At 44.2% G+C, this 20,582-nt stretch overlaps 1 protein-coding gene across 5 annotated transcripts in view; it reads left to right on the forward strand.

Moving 5' to 3' along the window:
* The window catches only part of FCHSD2 (FCH and double SH3 domains 2), a 194,113-nt gene that overhangs the window by 81,052 nt on the left and 92,479 nt on the right, over window positions 1–20,582 (forward strand). For all 5 annotated transcript variants that reach the window (XM_051608683.1, XM_051608685.1, XM_051608682.1 and 2 more), the window contains exons 4-5: window positions 14,605–14,681; window positions 16,171–16,315. In XM_051608683.1, the coding sequence (XP_051464643.1) occupies window positions 14,605–14,681; window positions 16,171–16,315 (222 nt within the window). The remainder of the gene's footprint in view (window positions 1–14,604; window positions 14,682–16,170; window positions 16,316–20,582) is intronic.

A 20,582-nucleotide genomic window follows, 5' to 3' on the forward strand; every position in this document is an offset into this window, starting at 1 on the left:
TTCCCTCCAGTCCCTTCACCAGCCTCGTTGTCTCCTCTGGACCTGCCCCAGCACCTCCAGACCCTTCTTGCAGTGAGGGGCCCAGAGCTGCACCCAGGACTCGAGCTGAGGCCCCATCAGTGCTGAGCACAGGGGGAGAATCACCTCCCTGCTCCTGCTGGCCACACCATTCCTGGTACAAGCCAGGATGACACTGGCCTTCCAGACCACTTGGGCACACTGCTAACTCGTGTTTAACTGGTTGCTAACCAGTGGTCAACCAGTGCCCTGAGCTGCAGAGGTTTGTTCTTATGCCTCCTGTTCATCTTTAATGTCTAACAGTCAACCTTGTAATTTGTCCTTATCAGGATACTCCTTTTCCAACGAGAACATGTGAATTGCTCCCCAAACCTAGAAGAGGTCTGACATCAAGGACACTGTTAGAGGAAATACAGCTTTCTTGGAGCAACCTGCATTAATCAGCCCCTTGGGGATGGTTGTGGGCAGGCTGAGGCAATGTGGTGCTGGGGGGGACTGGGATACCAGTAACACTTGTAACACTTTTCACACTTGCCATTACGTGTTCCATTTCCCAGTCAAATAAGGGTTTTCTGAGATTCCTGAGAAGAAGGTGCTCTGCTCAGTTAGCCCCAAACTACAGAAGTTAATCAATATATTGCTGGAGAAAGAACCTGGCAATTGAAAACCTTTAGTATTGTTATTGTTCTCATCATCTTGTATTAGAGGGTGTCAGATTTCAGCAGGGCTGAAAATAGGCTGTCAGGGTTTGGTGGTTCAAAAAAATACTTGGAACAGAATGGACAAGAAATACTAGTTAAAAAGGAAACTGTGAAGACTGAAGTGATTGATAATGATTCCCAGAGTGAAATGTGTTCAGATAAACTTTTCCAGACAAACTATATATCAAAATGCACTAAATACCAAAACATGCCCAATTAAGTAAGAGTATGGTGTTGTATTTTTAGGCAGATTGTTGTGTTTTCCCTCCCAATAAGGTGTATACCTTGTAACTGACACCAAAACACTGGCTTACCAAATTTGAAAGTAGGGGTTTCATATTCTAATTACCAAATACAAAATTAATTGAGACCCTGCAAGTGTGACAAACTTCAGAGCAGTAACATTTGGTTCCCTTATAAACGGATAGATAAATCTAATGTGAAGCAGAACAAAGTTAGCAGTTATCTGCCAGCTGTTTTAGGATGAAGAAAATAATAAATAAGCTTTATGCTACATAAACCGTGGAGCTGGCCCAGTGCTTTGTAATCATGTGAACCTTTAATTAAGGAGTTCCCACAGAACAGAAAATGCCGACCTGCTCAGCTGAGAAGACACAATTAATAACACCAAGTGACTTCAGAAACGGTTGGGAACTGCACTTCAGAGAGTGCAACAAATTCAGAAATGTTTTTTATAATGCATAGGAAAGGGAAGGTAGGATGCATCCCTCTGCAGATGGAGAATGGGATGAAGGAATGTTTTGCAATCATTTTCTAGTGCAATAAAATGGAGATTCTTTCAAGAAATGCTGATTAGAGGTGAGTGTTCAGAGTCACCAATTAGGAGCTCTAACCAGTTGGAAGGAGTAGCTGCCAGAATTGTTTTGCAGTTCCTTACCTTCTGAGATTCCTTACCATATAACCATAATTTAACCATAACATTAAATGGTGCTATTTCCAGCTGTTACACTTTTTCAAACTATAAAATCCTCAGAAATAGATTTCTGGTGAATGGCATGATTTAAAAAAACAAAACCCAAACATATATATAGTTTATTTATAAATACAAATGCAAAGTCACGCAAGAATGATCATAGGATCATAGAATGGTTTGGGTTGGAAGGGACCTTGAAGATCATAGAGTACCAACCCCCCTGCATGGGCAGGGACACCTCCCAGCAGCCCAGGCTGCTCCAAGCCCCATCCAACCTGCCCTTCAACACTGCCAGGGATGGGGCAAATGATAACCAAAACTTTACAATCTCAGGCTCCCTAGTTGACTTTGTGAAGTCTTAAACACAATTTTCAGTTGCAGTCTGTCTCTGAAACAAGATAGAGAGGTCTCTGACCTTTCTTTGATTTAGTCTGACATTCCTATATTCTTTCTTCTTAGCTCTTCTAATATTGGATTGCTTTTTGAACTCGTTCAAAATGTCTTTAAAGCAGAGAAGGACATTAGGGTTATAAACTGTGCAGCTTTGTGTATATATGTGATGTTTTAGCTCAGTAGTTACCTTAAAGTAGGCTAAATTGAGTCAGGATAAGGGATGCCAACTCCATATTCCTGCATCCCAACTAATAATTAATTCCAAATTGCAAACAGATTCCTCTGGATTCTCAATTTCTTCCAAACATCCCCTTTTCCAAAGGATCTGAAGTTCAGCTGTCCCGCCTCTCCTGAGGGATGGTTACACAGTGAGCTGCCATGGGACAGAAAGCCTGGCTGTAGCACAGGTTGGGCAGAGATGGGCTTATTTATCTGCAGCTTTTCAGAAAATAAAAGAACCTTGGGGATTCAGGAGGTGAGTGATGTAGCTGTTTTAGCCAGTGTGGTGACTGGGATGCCACTGCTACTGTTGATAAAGCCAGAGAGGTCCTCTTGATATTGTTACACTCCTGCATTTATAGGAATATTTTTAGATGATCTTCCCTGAGGTTATCTCAGTATTTATCCTTCTTGTTGGTCTTTATAAATACTCCATTTTGTCTTTATCCCAGTACAGATTTTGGCTCTTTTCTCACTGACCATTAATTTTAGCTTAAATCAGTGGAAGTGACTGAATCAGAAGTGTTTTCAAGAACAGTTCTTAATATGTTTTGGCTTCCACTGAAAGATGCTGTCATGCTTAATTTGTCCCATTAATTAGTGCTGATATCTGTGAGGAGTTTTTTATTAAGTATATCAGGTAGTTTGCCTGTTGCTGTACGTTTCATGGAATCATGGAATTGTCAGAGTGGGAAGGGACCTCTGGAAGCCATCCAGTCCCACTCCCCTGCTGAAGCAGGATCACCCAGAGCACATCACCCAGGGCTGCATCCAGGGGCTGGAATATCTGCAGAGAAGGGGACTCCACACCCTCCCTGGGCAGCCTGGCCCAGGGCTCTGTCACCCTCACAGGCAAGAAGTTTTCCCTCATCTTTCAGGGGCACTTCCCATGTTCCAGCTTGTGCCCGTTGCCCCTCGTCCTGTCCCTGGGCACTGCTGAGCAGAGTCTGGCTCCATCCTCCTGCACCCACCCTGAGGTACTGCCAGGCATTCAGAAGGTCTCCCCTCAGCCTTCTCTTCTCCAGGCTGAGCAGTCCCAGCTCTCTCAGCTGTGTGGTTGTCATAGTCTGTATGAATGTGTGGTCTAATATGTAACTTTTTCTTATTTTCAGATAATTTCTAGCTTCTACTTTCAATTTACACTTTCTTGGAATATCCTTCTACACTGATAAAATTATGTGAGAAAATCTGTGCATCTCTGAAGTGGTATTCTACTGTGGCTTGCTTGCTATGTTTTTAGTGTCCCAGGGTTTTTTTCTTTGGGGTGGGAGGAGTTGAGAAGCTGGACATGAGCCACCAGGGACGGCTGGAGCCCAGAGGGGCAATTGTGTCCTGGGCTGCATCACAAGAAGTGTGGCCAGCAGGGCCAGGGAGGGGATTCTGCCCCTCTGCTCTGCTCTGCTGAGACCCCCTGGAGTGTTGTGTCCAGCTCTGGAGCCGTCAGCACAGGAGAGACATGGAGCTGTTGGAGAGGGGCCAGAGAAGGGCCATGGAGAGGATGGGAGGGCTGGAGCAGCTCTGCTCTGGAGCCAGGCTGGGAGAGTTGGGGTGTTGAGCCTGGAGAAGAGAAGGCTCCAGGGAGACCTTAGAGCACCTTCCAGGGCCTGAAGGGGCTCCAGGAAAGCTGGGGAGGGGCTTTTCACCAGAGAGGGCAGTGACGGGACAAGGGGTGATGGATTTAAACTGAAAGAGGGGAGATTGAGGTCAGACATCAGGAAGAAATTCTTCCCCATGAGGGCAGGAAGGCACTGGAACAGGTTTCCCAGGGAGGTTGTGGCTGCCTCCTCCCTGGAGGTGTTGAAGGGCAGGTTGGATGAGGCTTGTGAAGCCTGGGCTGGTGGGAGGTGTCCCTGCTCATGGCAGGGGGGTTGGAGCCTGATGGTCTTTAAGGTCCCTTCCAACCTTCACCATTCTATGATTCTATGATTCTTGCAAAATTTTCTTTTCCTTAATTTTTCTGTGTATTTGCTTGAGTTGGACTTTCTTTCATCTCCCCAAAAATCACTGCAGAATTGACTCAACCATGAAGTCATCTCAAAAAACACGTTTGAACTGGCAGCATGAGGAAGTGCTTGTCCTGTTTGCAACCACTTCTCTGCCATCAAGCACTAAGTGCTATTTTGAAAAGCAAAAGTTTTGATTTTCAGGTTCCTTTACAAACCAGGCTTAGAGCCAGCATCAGCTGGCAACATTGCTTGAGCCATCTCCTTCAGAAAGGGTTTGGTTAGATTATAAATAGCTTTAGGGATTTTTCTCTTTTTGAGGGGGTAAAGAAAGCATTTCCATTTTTAGAAGGAAAATATTACAAGTGTTGACAATGACAGATTGAAGTTCCTGAGGGTAGGAGATCTGTGGGAATGGGATATAAACTTGGGAGGCTACAGATCTCTGTTGCCCTTTTTCATAGCATCACAGCCTGGATTGGGTTGGAAGGGACCTTCAAGATCATCTAGTTCCAACCCCCCTGCATGGGCAGGGACACCTCCTACCAGCCCAGGTTGCTCCAAGCCCCATCCAACCTGCCCTTCAACACTGCCAGGGATGGGGCAGCCACAGCTTCTCTGGGCAACCTGGGCCAGGCTCTCCCCACCCTCACAGCCCAGAATTTCTCCCTAATTCCTACCAGCCCCAGGTCTCTCAGCCTTTCCTCATCAAACAGATGTTCCAGTCCCTCCATCATCCTTGTAGCCTCCACTGGACTCTCTCCAGTATATCCCTGTCCCTCTTGAACTGGGGAGCCCAGTCTGAGGACTACAGGTTTTTTTATATTAGCAGTTTGCCACATTTCAGACTCAGACTGAGGGATAAAGTTGCTCAGCCTCTTTCTGTTGCTGTCTTGGGCAGACGAGGGAAGGCTGTTTGCTTGGCAGATTGTACCTCCTGTGGAGCTAAAAGTTGCTGTTGCTGCACGAAGAGAGTCCCTGAAGGTGAAGCTGGCTCCCAGTGCCAGTCAGGCAGCAGTGGATTTAGAAGAGAAAACATGTTGAAATACTCACTGGACTGTGCACTAAAGGCAGCTTCCATCAACAGAGCCTTTTTTGTTATGAGAGATTTAGCAAAAGGTCTTAAAAATAACCTGGAAAGTTTCTGAGTGGAAGCATATCTCTAGTTTAGCAATGCAAAATGTAGCATTTAGAAAGTGAAAGTAATTTATAGAAATGAACTCTTGGCTTGGTCATTGTAACTGGTTTGTGACTTGCTCAGAGTTGGAAGGATCTGCAGATTAGATACGGAGCCACATCATGAAGATGACAGATATTTTTTTGAGTGCCTAAACCCCAAAAATTTGGAAGCCAAAGACAGGAAAATGTTGGAGAAAAAGCAGATTGAAACTTAGTAAATATTATTTACATACATTTACTTTCAGTTGTTTCCAATTGATTGAAGTCATCTGTCAGGGTACTCCTGAATAACTGAGATATGCAGCTAAAGAAACTTCCAGCATTTATTTTTTGCCAGTGAAGTAGGGCACTGTGGGTGGATGGGCTCATATTAATCCCTAGGTTATATATCTATCTTGTCCTGATGAAAGATCAGGAATATAAGAGGTTAGAGGATATTTTGATTAATAACTCTGAATGGGCTTTAGGTCCAGTCAGCTTGGCTGCAGAGGATTTAGCCTCAGATAATTTCTAGTCCTAAAGCTGTGAGTGTTGTCTTTGAAACCCTTGGGAAAAGGGGCAAAATTAGTGCCAGGTTTGGTTTTTCTTTTAAAGATGTGCTGAGGGAGGAGGTGTTAAGTTTTCTGTCACTCAGGTGAGTTTCAATTCCTAGAAAAGCTGCAGCAACAAACAGAAGTGTGAAGGGAAACTGCTTGACTTGGCGTAGTTTTTTTCCTTCTTTCTTGCTGGTAGAGGGGAACAGGGCTGTGAATAGAGAAGGTGCTGGGTGGCTTGACTTTAGGGAGGTTCTTGATTCTTTCCTGTGTTGGGGGTGTAAAACGCAGGCGGGGGACACGTGGTGTGGATGAAACGACAAAACCGTGATGAAAAACATTTGGAAACCCTTGTTGATATCAAATAGCTCTTTGTTAAAATGAGTGAGGTTTCTTAGGGCCTATCCTTAATCCAGTAGTAGTCAGTGATATCATTTCTAGCCTGGAGGGTGGATTAAAACTGGAAGAGGGTGGATTTAGGTTAGACATGAGGAATAAATTCTTTGCTGTGAAGGTGATGAGACACTGGAACAGGTTGCCCAGGGAAGTTCTGGAAGCCCCATCACTTGTTCAAGGCCAGGTTGGATGGGGCTTGGAGCAACCTGGTCTAGTGGGAGATGTCCCTGCCCATGCAGGGGGATTGGAACTAGATGATCTTTAGGGTCTCTTCCAATCCAAACCATTCCATAGTTCTATGAAATTTACTGATACTGACTCAGGGTGGGCAGCAGGTGTGTCTGCCAACAGGATTGAAGTCCAAAATCAGCTTGAAAAACCAGCATACTGTCTTTCAAGTGTTGCCTCCTACATTTCAAGGAACGTTCAGACCAACTGGAGAGAGACCAGGAGAGAGCAGTGAAAATCATCAAGGGCAAAGAAAATAAGGAGGTTAAAACTAAGCCTGAAAAATTCAGGTTTGAATGAAGAGCCACCTGTTTATTCTAAAGCATTAGGGTCACCATCTCTAGAGGTATTCAAAAGCCATGCAGATTTGGTACTTCAGGACATGCTGTAGTGGCCAGTGTTGTGGGTTTTGTGAGGGGAGGTGTTGTTTGTTTGTTGTTTTGTGTTTTGGTTTTGTGGTTCGTTTTGTTTTTTTTTTGGGGGGGTTGTTGGTTTGTTTTGGGGATTTTTGGTGTTGATGGTTGGACTCGGTGATCTTAGAGCTCCTTTCCAATCATGACAGTTCAGTGATTCTGTGATTAAAGAAGTCTTGAAACACTAAAAAGAGCGTTGTAAATTTTTTGTTTAGCTGCTGTAGAACATCCTGCAAATTGCAGTGATAATGAGGCACGTTATAGTAAAAATAGTTAGGATCTGGGGTGAGACTCCATGATCTTTCCCAAATGGTCTTCACTGGTGTAGGATCATTCCTGCTTGAACCTGAGGGACCGTCTTGGAGATGACCTTTTGCCTTTCCTTTCTGTAGGCTCTCACAGCTACTCCTCCTACCAATTCCTAAGCAATTTTTGGAGGTTTAATTTTTTAAAATCTCTTTTATGGATTGAACATGAAAGATAATGCTAAACTCCAGGAGCAGGGTGTTTCAGAAAGAATTACCAGGCTTCCAGTGAAGTCATGGTTTTCACTCTTAACTAACTGAAGAAAGGAACAAAACCCACAAGGGATGAGAGATTTGACATTTCCTTTGCTAAACCTGATTGGCTGTAAATTAGTTTTACAGCATTCCTCCCCCTTTTTTTTTTTTTCCTTTTGCCATTTTGTCATGCTTCAAATACCAAAACCTGAGAAACGAAGCAGCTTGGAAAGAGATCGTGAATAAAAGAATGAACCTCCCAGTTTTCAGGAACTGGAATCATCTTATGGAGGGAAGGAATATCCCATCTCTGGGAAGGAGAAGCAACATGATCAGCAATGCAGCTCTCCATGAGATAACCAGCCTTTCAGAATGTATCTGGGGAGTTGTACAATAGCTGCTGCAGACACATGGAAGCCTCTTTCATCGATCATTTCACCCTGTTCAAGGCAGTGCAGATAAACAGCCTGGGCGTATTTTTATCTGTCCCTTCTAGAAAGTATTAGGATGGGCTGTGGAAGCCCATGTGCTGCCTGTTATGTGGTTTGTTTTCATTTGGATTTGTGCTGCAGCAGCTCTTTAGTCACGGCCTCGTTGCCTAAGGCCCTGTGTAAGCTCTGAGCAAAATAATTGTGTCCGACAGTGGTTTTGTCGTCAGCTTCTAAAGTAAATTGGACCAAGTCACATCCTGCGTGGAGTCTCTGAATCAAGTCTGTGCTGAACAGAATTCATTCTCATTAAATCATTAAAGGTTTTATTGAATCTAGCTCTAGTAAATAAAATACCACTTTAACGAATCTCTGTGAGCCCTTAATAACTATCCTGGAATTTAATTTGAGGCTAGATTGTTCTTCTGTTTTGAGGAGCTGGAGTCCTCACCACGCAGACTGAGTTGCCTTTTCCTCTCCCACACGTTCCCTTCTCCCTGTCCAAATGTTTTGAAGAGATTGGCGAGAGTGTAAAATGTGTTTCAAGTTACCCTTTGAGCTTGTGAGAAAAAAAACATCTGTATGATTGACAAAGCTGTCTACGAAACTGTTGACACTAAGTGTCTCAGTGTTTCAGTGAGTCAGGCTCCTGGAGCTGCTGAAGTCATGAGCAATCTTTGGGATTTCAGAGGAGAGTCTGAGAGCGTTGGGGAAGCGTGAGGATTAAATGTCTGGTTGGATGCATCTCATTTTTTTTTTCGTTTTTGTAGTAGGGGCATTTTTCAAAATGTAGAAATCTCAAGTAGCTCAGCTGTCTGGGGTTTTGTCTTGCTTGGGAGGATTCCCTGTGAATGGCAGTGCCTCTTCTTTCTCAGCCAGTCTACGCTCCTACAACAAAGAATGTGGTTTTTAAAATACTTTAGATCAGTCAAATTGCTGTTTTAATGGTAAGAAAGTCTGAAAGTAAATCTCGGTTTTATTTTAAGAACCAGAAGAATCCTGTTCCCAAGGGCATGTGAAGATAGGACAAGGGGTCATGGTTTCAAGCTAGAGAAGGGGAGATTTAGGTTGGACGTTAGGAAACAGTTCTTTAATATGAGGGTAGAGGATCACTGAACAGGTTGCCTAGAGGGGTGGTGGGAGCCCCATCCCTGGAGACATTCAAGGTCAGGCTTGATGGGGCTCTGAGCAACCTGGTCTAGTGTGAGATGTCCCTGTTTATTGTAGGGGGGTTGGACTAGATGGCCTTTAAGAGACCCTTCCAACCCAAGACATTTTATGATTCTAAGTACTGAAATAATTTTTCATCTCATATGCAACTCACAATAATAATAATCATGGTCCAACATCACCAAGCATTTTTTCATTTAAAAATAAAATAAAACCAAGCTCAGTTGTGCATAAACAATGGATGAGTCTGATAGTAAGAATTTATTAATAATAAAGCTATTACTTTTCTTTGCTACTATTGAAGAGCCTCAAATTGCAGATGTTGACTAGTATACCTGCCTTTGGATCTTCTGTGAATTCAACTGAATTGGGAACAACCTCACTCTTCTCAGTTAAAAGAGAGGTGCTAAAACCTTCTCCCTCCTGGAGTGTTCGCCTGCCAGAAGAGCACTTAGCAAACAAAATAACACCACTCAGGAATGTCAGAAAGCTGCTGCTTGGAGCACATAATACATGGGCAGGGATCTCAAGGATCAGTCAAGCAAGTTGCCATTTATTTATTTATTTATTTATTTGTTTATTTTTGGTCTCTTGTCAGTGATCAGCTCTTGGAAAAGTTGCTTTTCAAACTAGAAGAAAGGTGCATTAACATCATTTAGTAGCTAATGACTATTAAGCAGACAGGACATTACCTGCCAGGACATGAGGAAATAGTCTCAAGTTGTGCCAGGGAAGGTTTAGATGGGATATTAGGAGAAACTTCTTCACTGAAAGGGTAATTAAACACTGGAACAGACTGCTCAGGGAGGTGGTTGAATCACCATCCCTGGGGATGAATCATAGAATGATAGAATGCCAGGTTGGAAGGGACCTCAAGGACCATCTGGTCCAACCTTTCCAGGCACTACTCCAGTTGACATGAGGTGGCTCAGCACCCTGTCAAGCTGAGGCTTCAAACTGCCCAATGTGGGGGAATCCACCACTTCCCTTGGGAGACTGTTCCAATGTTGGACTGTCCTCATGGGGAAACAGTCACCTCTTGTGTCCAGTTGGAATCTTTGGAAAGTTAGAAGAGGTGGGTTGATGGATTCTGCTCTGACAAAGAGAAGTGATCAGAATGATGCAAGATACTGAAACCAGCTCAATGAGAAGAGCACTAAATTTTTCTGGTTAATAGATACTTTCTAAACCTCAGTGTTACATCAGCTCCTCTCTACCATGCTTTCTGCAATCAAGAACAGGTTGGAGGGGGCCTGGCTGTCACCAGGACCATTATTACAGGTGAAGATCTTAGGACTGCTTTGAAAGGCATCATTCAGGTGTCTTTTTAAAAGCTGCATATTTCTCTATCAACGATCTTTTAATTTGTCACCTTTTTCTCTTTCCTGTCAGTAATGACTTACTTTCTGTTAGCATTAGAGCTAATGTTTATTTTTTCAGTCCTCCCCCAATTGTCTCTCACAACTGGACTTGTTAGAAAATACCAATCAATAGACTTGGGATAAGGTCTGGTAACAGGGAACTTCAAATACTGGGAAGTAAAAACTTGAGCATGAGTGCAGCTGTGCTGATATTTTGGTGGTCTTTCTGTTCAGCACAATTTCATTCCTAGCTGTTGGTTCCTTGGGTGATTGATGGACACAGTGTTGTGTCTCATCCACCCATCTGTGAGGCAGATTTGCAGAGCTGAAGTACCCAGGAGGGCGTGATATTGATGTGTTCTTAGAATCCTAATACGACAGGCTCTTGATGGGGGGAGGAAGGGAAAACAAGGCCTGGAGGAATGATCCGTGTCTTCTTCAGATGAGCTGAAGTTGGGTTTATGTGACAGCCAGTCTGTTCACACTATTTTATATTTGCTCTTCCTAAATCCTGCTTAATGTGCTAATAACACACATGAGCAGAGTCAGCAAGTATGTTTTTTTTCAGTAAAGGGTCAGCAGAGGTTGCAGAGAGCTGGCAGGGGTTTCCAGACATTTTTGACCTTTCATGTCAATAATTATTGATTTAAAACATTGTCCTTAAAAATAAATCAATTGTTACTATCATTCGAAAATAATTAGCTGAACGTTTGTTCCAATTCAATGATACACACCTTGGAATGAACTGGAAAAATGAAATCAGAGAGCAGAGTATTATTGTAGTTTGGGTGAACTCTGGTTTCACATATTTATACTAAAAATTGTGTTAGTGTTTCTTCAGCTGTCCAAGGAGGTGCAGTGTGGGACACTGCAGTGGCTCCAGGAAAGCTGGGGAGGGTATTTTTACAAGGGTGGGGAGTGATGGGACAAGGGGGAATGGTTTCAAGCTGAAAGAGGGGAGATTTAAGTTAGACATTAGGAGGAAATCCTTGGCTGTGAGGGTGGTGAGACCCTGGCCCAGGTTGCCCAGAGAAGCTGTGGCTGCCCCATCCCTGGCAGTGTTGAAGGGCAGGTTGGATGGGGCTTGGAGCAGCCTGGGCTGGTAGGAGGTGTCCCTGCCCATGCAGAGGGTTGGAAGCAGATGATCTTGAGGGTCCCTTCCAACCCAAACCACTGTATGGGAAATTGAACTAGTCATGTTTAGGTCAGGTGCTGCCTTCTCTGAACTGCCCAATGCCCTTCCAACCCAAACCAGCCTGGGATTCTCTGATTCACATTGTCATTTTTGGTAGCGCCTTTTCTCAACAAAGCTCTGTCCCGTTCTCTAAAGTCACTTTTAAATCAGTATTAAGGGAGCGTGTCATCAAGCTATTGAAATCAGGAGAGCGTGCTGCCCAACCTTCTGTTCTTGCCTCTCTACACATTTATTCCTGCACTCCAGTATCATTATCCCAAGCCTGCTGGACGTGCTCGACGTGCACCTTTGGGGACGAAAGGCGCCCGCGCCGGGGCTGCGGGTGAAGTCGGGCTGTGCCAAAGGTTAAACCATCAGTTGACTTCCCTGCTTGAGCCCAACAGTGGGATTCTTTGTTTTGGTACAGCAAAACAAGAAGTGTTATTGAGGACAGAACAGGGAGGTTCTCCTACAAAAGAAGTTCCATTCAGCATGCAGTTCAAGAAAGCAAACCTACTGTACTGCTCTAATGAAAACCCATCCCTTTCCCTGCAGGGGTTTTGTATGAAATGCCAACATGTGGTTTATCTGTTTTCATGAACAAATACTAAATGATCAGACGTCTTCACTGTACAGCTGGAGGCCTCTCTTCCATGTTTCATTGCTTTTGGTCATGAGCTTGTTCAGTTTGGATATAAATGATTAATCATGCTAGTTTTATAGTTGATTCGCTGACATCAGTAATAGGGTTTCTGTGTGCAAAAAAAATGGCTTTACTTATCCCTGCTGGGACTTTTTTTGTGTCTTTCATTTTGCCACAGCTTGTCTTGAACTGCCAGTGAGCTTTTTTGGGGATTAGTTTTGTGTTTGAGAGTCTTTGTTCAGCATCTTGGGGCAGATTTTGTAGGTGGAGTCTGATGTAGAAGGGATGGAAACATGAAAATAGCATCAGGTGGGGGGACGTAAGAAAGCTCATCACAAGTTATGCTGCCAGAGGTAAAGGAAATGCTATTTTTCCTTTTATCTTGGATTTTTAACATCTAGATAATGCAATCTGTGCATCTTTAAAAAAAATAAATGTAAGAAACTGCAATAGAAATGCAAGAATTTACCGTTACAGGTTAAATTTTAGCTGTGGAAAATATTTCTGACTGTGTATGTGAACATGTCAAGAATGAAATACTGACACAAAGTTTGAAAATGATCCTTAACTGAGCAAAAAGTGTAGTGGAAATCAGGGAAGGTAACTCAGGAAGAGGTGGAAGCTCAGGATGGGATGTCACAGCACAGTGGGAGACACATTAATGAGTTCCATTAATGAGTTCCATTAATGAGCAAACCTGGCTGTGAGCATCATTAACACCAAAACCTGGTACCCAGCTCAGCAGATCAGTGCAGAGCAGCTTGACTTGGACTCCTAACGTAAAATAGATATATTTAATATTAAGGAGCATAAGTTTTCTGCTACTGATGCATTAGCAGCAATTAACATTTTTCTATGTGAAAATGTCAATCAGATTGTAAGCTTGGTAATTCGTTTTCACCATCAGATAGGCTGGTAAGACAAGAATGAAATCTGGTCATGGTTTTTGGGATACTTTTGATATTTTTCTCTAAGAGAGCTTAAATGCTGTCCTAGCAAGTGACAACACCTTAAATAGAGCCTTCCAGTGCCTGAAGGGGCTACAGGAAAGCTGGGGACGGGCTTTTCACCAGAGAGGGCAGTGACAGGACAAGGGGTGATGGGTTTAAACTGAAAGAGAAGGAGATTGAGGTCAGAGATCAGGAAGAAATTCTTCCCCATGAGGGCAGGAAGGCACTGGAACAGGTTGCCCAGGGAGGCTGTGGCTGCCCCCTCCCTGGAGGTGTTGAAGGGCAGGTTGGATGAGGCTTGTGCAGCCTGGGCTGGTGGGAGGTGTCCCTGCTCATGGCAGGGGGGTTGGAACCTGATGATCCTTAAGGTCCCTTCCAACCTTCACCATTCTGTGGTTCTATGATCCTATAGTCTGGGAAATGTGAACAAATGGTACTGGGCTGTGCTTCTCATTCACCCTTAGCTTCTCCCCAGGATGCATCCTTCTGGAAAGCATCTGTGGGCATTGATTTTTCTTATTTGCAAAGGGAATTTCAACCCCTGTCTCTACTTTTTTACAAAATAGACTTTTATCCAAAAGCTGGAGATGGTTATTTTGAAGAAGCTGGAAGGCTGCTCAGTCTTCATAAACCCATTATCCGACTATACTAACATCCTCTTTTCCATTTGAAGGTGCTGAGTTCATAAGTGATAGAGACTGTTAAATGAGATTACAGGCTGGAGGAGGGGCTGCTGTGACAGCAACTCCCCCTCCTCACATTGTTTACAAATTAAATTGTGCTGCTCTTGGAGCTTGACTCTGAAAATGTTGTTATTGATTTTCTGAGCCTGTGCCAAGTGAAATGCGGAGATTAAAGAGCATAATTAGCATTAATAATTAAAAACTAGCTGCATTTTTCAAGCTCTCTTCTATTGTAATCCTCTAAGTGAAGGCCTGATTCTGTGAGCAACAGAGCAGCTTCAGTTCACTATTAATGGTGTAACCTCACATGATCAAAGTTGACCTTTTCTGTTTAGGCCCCATAAATGACCAGATAATTCATTGCTTCTCAGATCCCCATGTCCTCGTTCAGTTAAATCACAATGTTGATTCTTAGAGCTGTGCCAAACTGAGACATTTTACTTGCAATATTCCTGCTTCTGACTCTGCCACAGACTGCTCAGGCATCTGCTGTGTTCCTGGTTTTGCTGGGGTTAGGCAGATGCAGAAATATCTTCAGTGTTGATCTCAGCTGAACTAAACTATCCACATGAAAATCATGAATTGTTCTCAACAGCAGCTAAACTCAAAAATATAAGAAGGGGTAGCAGTTTGCTAATACATTGATTCGCTGTATGTCAGGTTGTCATTTGTCTGAGAACAGGGCAAAAATGGTTTAATTACCTCTTATTTTTGACCTATTTTCCTTTGTTTTAACAGAGCATTCAGAAGCTGGCTAGCCAGTACTTAAAGAAGGACTGGCTGGGAATGAAAGCTGATGAACGAAGTGATTATAGGTAATTTAACAGCTGGATATCTCAAAATCGATGTCTTTATAATTTCCATTTGTGTAATTATTATTCTTGACTATGAAACCCTGCTCTTCTCTTGTCACATGTTACTTTTCCCTTGTTATAGAGCTTTGCTAGTTAAAAATGAAGCTTTCTTTTCCCCTTTTTTTGCTGAGATTAGCCTTAAATAGATGTTTATTATTTGAATCATACAGGAAGACTGGAAAAACAAAATGGCAAGAGAGGAAAACAGCTGTAATTGGTCAACCTGTTTGGGTGATAATGCTTGTATCTGAATATGTATTTTATTAAATAGCTTTAAGGTTGGAGTGCTAAGTGTGTGGATTTCTTCATAGGAAAGACAGCAACCAAGTTCTTTTTAGGAGGCCAATCTTCATGAAGATCCCATCTGACAGCAAGGAGGAGGCAAAGCAAGAAGCAGTTGTTTACAAAACTTGAGTTTCATGAACATGAAAGGTGGATCATAACATGAAAGCAGAAATGACTCTGTTGCTGAAAGCCTCCCACCTTTGGATTAGACCTCCCAAATATTTTGAAAAAGTGTTAAGATCCTTTATTTTAAATGTGTTCTTTGTATTCTGACAAGTTATGTTTCAAACAGGAAGAGGTTGTTGATAGATTTGTGGTTTGAATTTGTACATTCACACCCTGTGTGTGTCTTAAGAAGGAATAAACTTAAGTTTATTCTTAAGTGTAATAAAATGCTCCCACAGCACAGAGACCACTCCTACCTGTAGCTTGCTCCTCGCTCAGCAAGCCTTTCTTCTGCCTTCTGTGCCACCAGTTACACCCACTATGCCCAGAGGTCTTCTCCAAACACCTGCCACCCCCTCCCTCCCTATCCCCAAGTTCTTGTGTTCTGCAGGCTCCAGCAATCCTTCCTCTCTCCCAGCTGCAGGGTAGGTCTTGTCCCCTTCTTCCCCTGCTCTCCCTGCTCCACCTTCTCCTTCTGACTTGGGCACTCCTGAGCTTTGATGGTGAATTATTGAGGCCCTGCAAAGCTCACCCCAGGCCTGTGGTTCTTGTCTTTGGCCTAGTATGCATCTTGAAAGAACTACAGGTAGCTAAGGCAAAACAGTCTGTAACTATCTGCATGATTGCAAGTTGCCCAAAGCCACAAAATCCATGATTTTCTCAAAAATTGTCAACATCTGGTCTGGCTTTGGCTGCTGGGTTCTGGATGGTCTGTTCCATGGCAGCAACAGCTTCAACTGAAAGTGTTTGCCAAAAAATTGAATCACAAAACAGGAGAAGAAGGGAATTTTTTTATTTTTCCTACAACTTGAGTTCAATTTTTTCGTAAAAGACCAAATATTTGTTGGGTCAGCATGAAGGATTATGCTTTAGCTTTGTTTTTAAAAGCAAACTTTTGAAGAATGTGTGCTGCTCTGATGTAAACCAAGGCATATTTTCATTGTGGTGCCTGGCCTCTTTTCCTTCCTTCCCATAACCTTTCTGTGTTTCATTATTTCAGGAGCATGTACTCAGTTTGGAAATCACTTCTAGAAGGCACGATGCAAGTGGCCCAATCCCGACTCAATATCTGTGAGAACTATAAAAACTTAATTTCTGAACCAGCCAGGACTGTTCGGTGCTTTAAGGAGCAGCAGTTGAAGAAGGTATTTGTGCTTTAACAAGTTCTTCAAACTTTTTTGGCGTTTTCATGAAGAAAAAATGGTTTTTAGAAATGTTGTGTGGCCCTTCTGAAGTATGTGTGTACTTTTCAGTTGCTTCCTATGCGTGTTGTTGTGGCATCACAAAATCACAGAGTGGTGGGGGTTGGAAGGGACCTCTGGAGATCATCTAGTCCAACCCCCTGCCAGAGCAGGATCCCCTAGAGCAGATCCCACAGGAACACATCCAGGTGGGGCTGGGATGTCCCCAGGGATGGAGGCTCCACAGCCTCCCTGGGCAGCCTGTCCCAGGGCTCTGTCACCCTCACAGGCAAGAAGGATTTTCTCACACTCAGGTCAAACCTCCTGTGCTCCAGTTTGTGCCCATGGCCCCTTGTCCTGTCACTGGGCACCCCTGAGCAGAGTCTGGGCCCACCCTCCTGACACCCCCTGGAGATATTTACAAGAACTGATCAGATCCCCCCTCAGCCTCCTTTTCTCCAGCTGAGCAGCCCCAGCTCTCCCAGCCTTTCCTCACAGACAGATACTCCCAGATGCACCTGATGATCTTTAAGGTCCCTTCCAACCTCAGCCGTTCTGTGATTCTGTGATCTGTTTCCATAAGGCAGGAAGACACATTTTAAAAGTACACTGAGGTGTATTTCTGGCAAGCTCAGCACTCTTCACCTTACGTTATTTGGTGTTTGTGTTCTGTGCATTTTGCTGGTGTGAGGAGAGAGTCTCCAGGCTGGAGTGATCTTAGTTGACAGAAAGTCACTAGTGCCCCTAACAAACATTTTTGGAAGTCTTCAAGTATGATCCTTTGAAATACTTGCTCTGTGGCTTGGATGAAGGAGAACATAAGGAAGGAAATGAAAATGCTGGTGGAATGCACTTTGCAAGTGTCTGAAATATGTGGTGGTTGTAAATATTCCTTCTATGTTTTATCATCATGCACTTATTAACGTTGCCTCTGGGGATGATTAGAGGTGGGCTGAGCACCCACTCCAGGTAAAAGATAAAAAACCCCAACACACCATTTCAGTTTTGTTTGCAGAAAAGTGACAACAAATTGTAACTCACCTGGTTTATATGTTTTGTAAAACATTTGGCTACAAACTTCTAAACAATTGTTAGTGTAACATGAGCTCGGTGTTTCTGAACAAATTTTTATGCAGCTCCTAGAAGCATGGGGTAGATTTTCAGGAAAAATTAACTTCATTAGTGTTGTGTTATTGTACTGTGGAATTTTATTTTTCTGTGAAGCTTCACAAAAAATGCTGGAACATTTTTGTAGCATCTTTGCTAGGTAAATAATCTCCAAGTTTTTTTCTTCTGCACATGCTGTTCACAGAGTCATAGAATCATCATGGTTGGAAAGGAGCTCTGAGATCACCAAGTCCAACCATCAACACAAAAAAACCCCCAAACAAACACAAACAACCACACACAATCCACCAAAAACACCTACCACAAAAAAATACCCTCTACAACCTCAGCCACTAGAACATGCCCTGAAGTGCCACATCTACGTGTTTCTTGAACACCTCCAGGGATGGTGACTCCACCACCTCCCTGAGCAGCCTGTTCCAGGGCCTGACCACTCTTTCAGTACAGAAATTCTTCCTCATATCCAATCTGAACCTCCCCTGGTGCAACTTGACCCCATTTCCTCTTGTCCTGTCGCTGGTCACTAGGAAGAAGAGCCAAACACCCACTTCACTGCAGCCTCCTCTCAGGGAGCTGTAGAGAGCAATGAGGTCTCTCCTAAGCCTCCTCTTCTCCAGGCTGAACAGCCCCAGCTCCCTCAGCCTCTCCTCATCAGACCTGTTCTCCAGACCCCTCATCAGCCACGTTGCCCTTCTCTGCACCCTCTCCAGCACCTCCATGTCCCTCCTATCCTGCTGTGCCCAGTTAAAAGATTCAACACCCAGACGGTGTTGAATCTTTTAACTAAATACTCTTGTGTAAAACATCTACATATTCATAAATAATCTCTCAATGTTGTATTCAGGGCTTTGTGATCAGAATTTTTGGAGTCATCAGCCTCATTGCCCTTCTCTGCACCCTCTCCAGCACCTCCATGTCCTTCCTGTCCTGTGGTGCCCAGAGCTGCACCCAGGGCTCAAGGTGCAGCCTCACCAAGGCTCAGAAGAGGGGCAGGATCACCTCCCTGGCCACACTATTCCTGATGCAGGCCAGGATGGTGTTGGCCTTCTTGGCCACCTGGGCACACACTGGCTCATGTTCATCTGGCTGTCAGTCAGCACCCCCAGGTCCCTCTCTGCTGGGCAGCTCTCCAGCCACTCCTCCCCAAGCCTGTAGTGCTGCTGGGGGTTGTTGTGGCCAAAGTGCAGGACCCAACACTTGGCCTTGTTGAACTTCATCCCATTGGCCTTGGCCCATGGATCCAGCCTGTCCAGGTCCCTCTGCAGAGCCTCCCTGCCCTCGAGCAGATCAACACTCCCACCCAGTTTGGTGTCATCTGCAGACTGACTGAGGGTGCCCTCAATCCCCTCCTCCAGATCATTGACAAAAGACATTGAACAAGACTGGCCCCAACCCTGAGCCCTGAGGGACAGTTCAATGTTCATGAGGCAGCAGTAGAAGTGGTGAAACATTTCTTTAAATTGATATGAATGATAAAGGTTCTTTTTTTCCTGCTCTTTTGAGTTAGCAGAACCAGTTACTACAATTATCAGGGCAGTGTTTCTGGTTCAAGGCATTCTAACAGTGACATGCTTCTTCTACCATGTGGAATAACCACCCACTCGGTGCTATTAAATTGCCTCCACAACAAACTTATTTTTTTATACAGCCTCTCACCCTTTTCTTTGGATTTCCAAACACATACTGTGTTGAGCTGACCTCCAAAAGCTTAGAAAAATGGAAATTCAGACTCAGGAAAATACTTGTAATGTTATCCTGGATTGCCCAAATCGAGTTTCTATTAGAAGCAGTGTCTCCTTCCAAGGTTGCAGTAGGTATTGGGTTGCTCTTCAGATGTCAGGCCTGTCAGTCTGACCTCAGTGCTGGGGAAGGTCATGGAGCAGATCATCTCAAGTGCCATCATGTGGGACGAAATGGCAATCAAGCCCAGTCAGCATGGGTTTATCAAAGGCAGGTTCTGCTTGACTAACCTGATCTCCTTCTGTGACAAGGTGACCTGCCTAAAGGATGAGGGAAAAGCCTAGACATTAATAAAGCATTTAAAACTGTTTGCCACAGCATTCTCCTGGAGAAACTGGCTGCTCATGGCTTGGGTGGGTGTACACTTTGTTGGGTAAAAAACTGGCTGGGTGGCTGGGCCCAAGGAACTGTGGGGAATGGAGCTAAGTCCAGTTGGTGGTGGGTCACCATGGTGTTCCCTAGGACTCAGTGTTCTCTTTTTCAGTGATCTGGACAGATTGAGTGTAGCCTCAGTCAGTTTGCAGATGACCCAAGGTGATAGGACAAGAGTTGCACCAGGGGAGGTTGAGGTTGGATCTTAGGAACAGTTCCTTCCTGGCAAGGGTTGTCAGGGCCTGGCCCAGGCTGCCCAGGGCAGGGGGGGAGTCCCCATCCCTGGAGGGGTTTCCAAGCCCTGGAGATGGTGCTGAGGGACATGGGGCAGGGGTGGCCTTGGCAGGGCTGGGGGAAGGGTTGGACTGGTTATCTGAAAGGCCTTTTCCAACCAAAATGATTCTCTGATCTATGTTTTCCAGATGTCTCTGTAAACCTTTACTTCATTGACTTGGTACCACATAGAAGCTTCATTTCCATGACCATTTTAATACTAAACCAGAACAATTTCAGAAAGCCTCACCACAGTTTCCTGAAAAATACTGCTTAATTTCAAGGCGACTCTGGAGCAGGGGTTGTGTCTCCTGTAGACCAGGTCTGACCTCTTATGGAAACTAATCCCCATCCTTTGCTCAGCAGCTCTTGGATGCAGACTGTAAGGCTGTTGGGAGGACAGCAGCCCACCCCTGGCCATTATCCTTCCCTGGAGACCTTGTAAGCTTATCCCATAAGTGATGTGTGGTTCCATATGTTGGCCTTGGAAGAGAAGGCACTGGGCTTTCATCAGGTGTCTTCAGGAAAGATGTGGCCACCACTGCAGACATTTGCAATCATAGAATCATAGAATCATAGAATCCTAGGGGTTGGAAGGGACCTCGAAAGATCATCTAGTCCAACCCCCCTGCCAGAGCAGGGTCACCTAGAGTACATCACACAGGAAGGCATCCAGGCGGGTTTTGAATGTCTCCAGCGAAGGAGACTCCACAACCTC

Source organism: Apus apus, chromosome 1, assembly GCF_020740795.1.
Source record: "Apus apus isolate bApuApu2 chromosome 1, bApuApu2.pri.cur, whole genome shotgun sequence".
NCBI classification, from domain to species: domain Eukaryota; kingdom Metazoa; phylum Chordata; class Aves; order Apodiformes; family Apodidae; genus Apus; species Apus apus.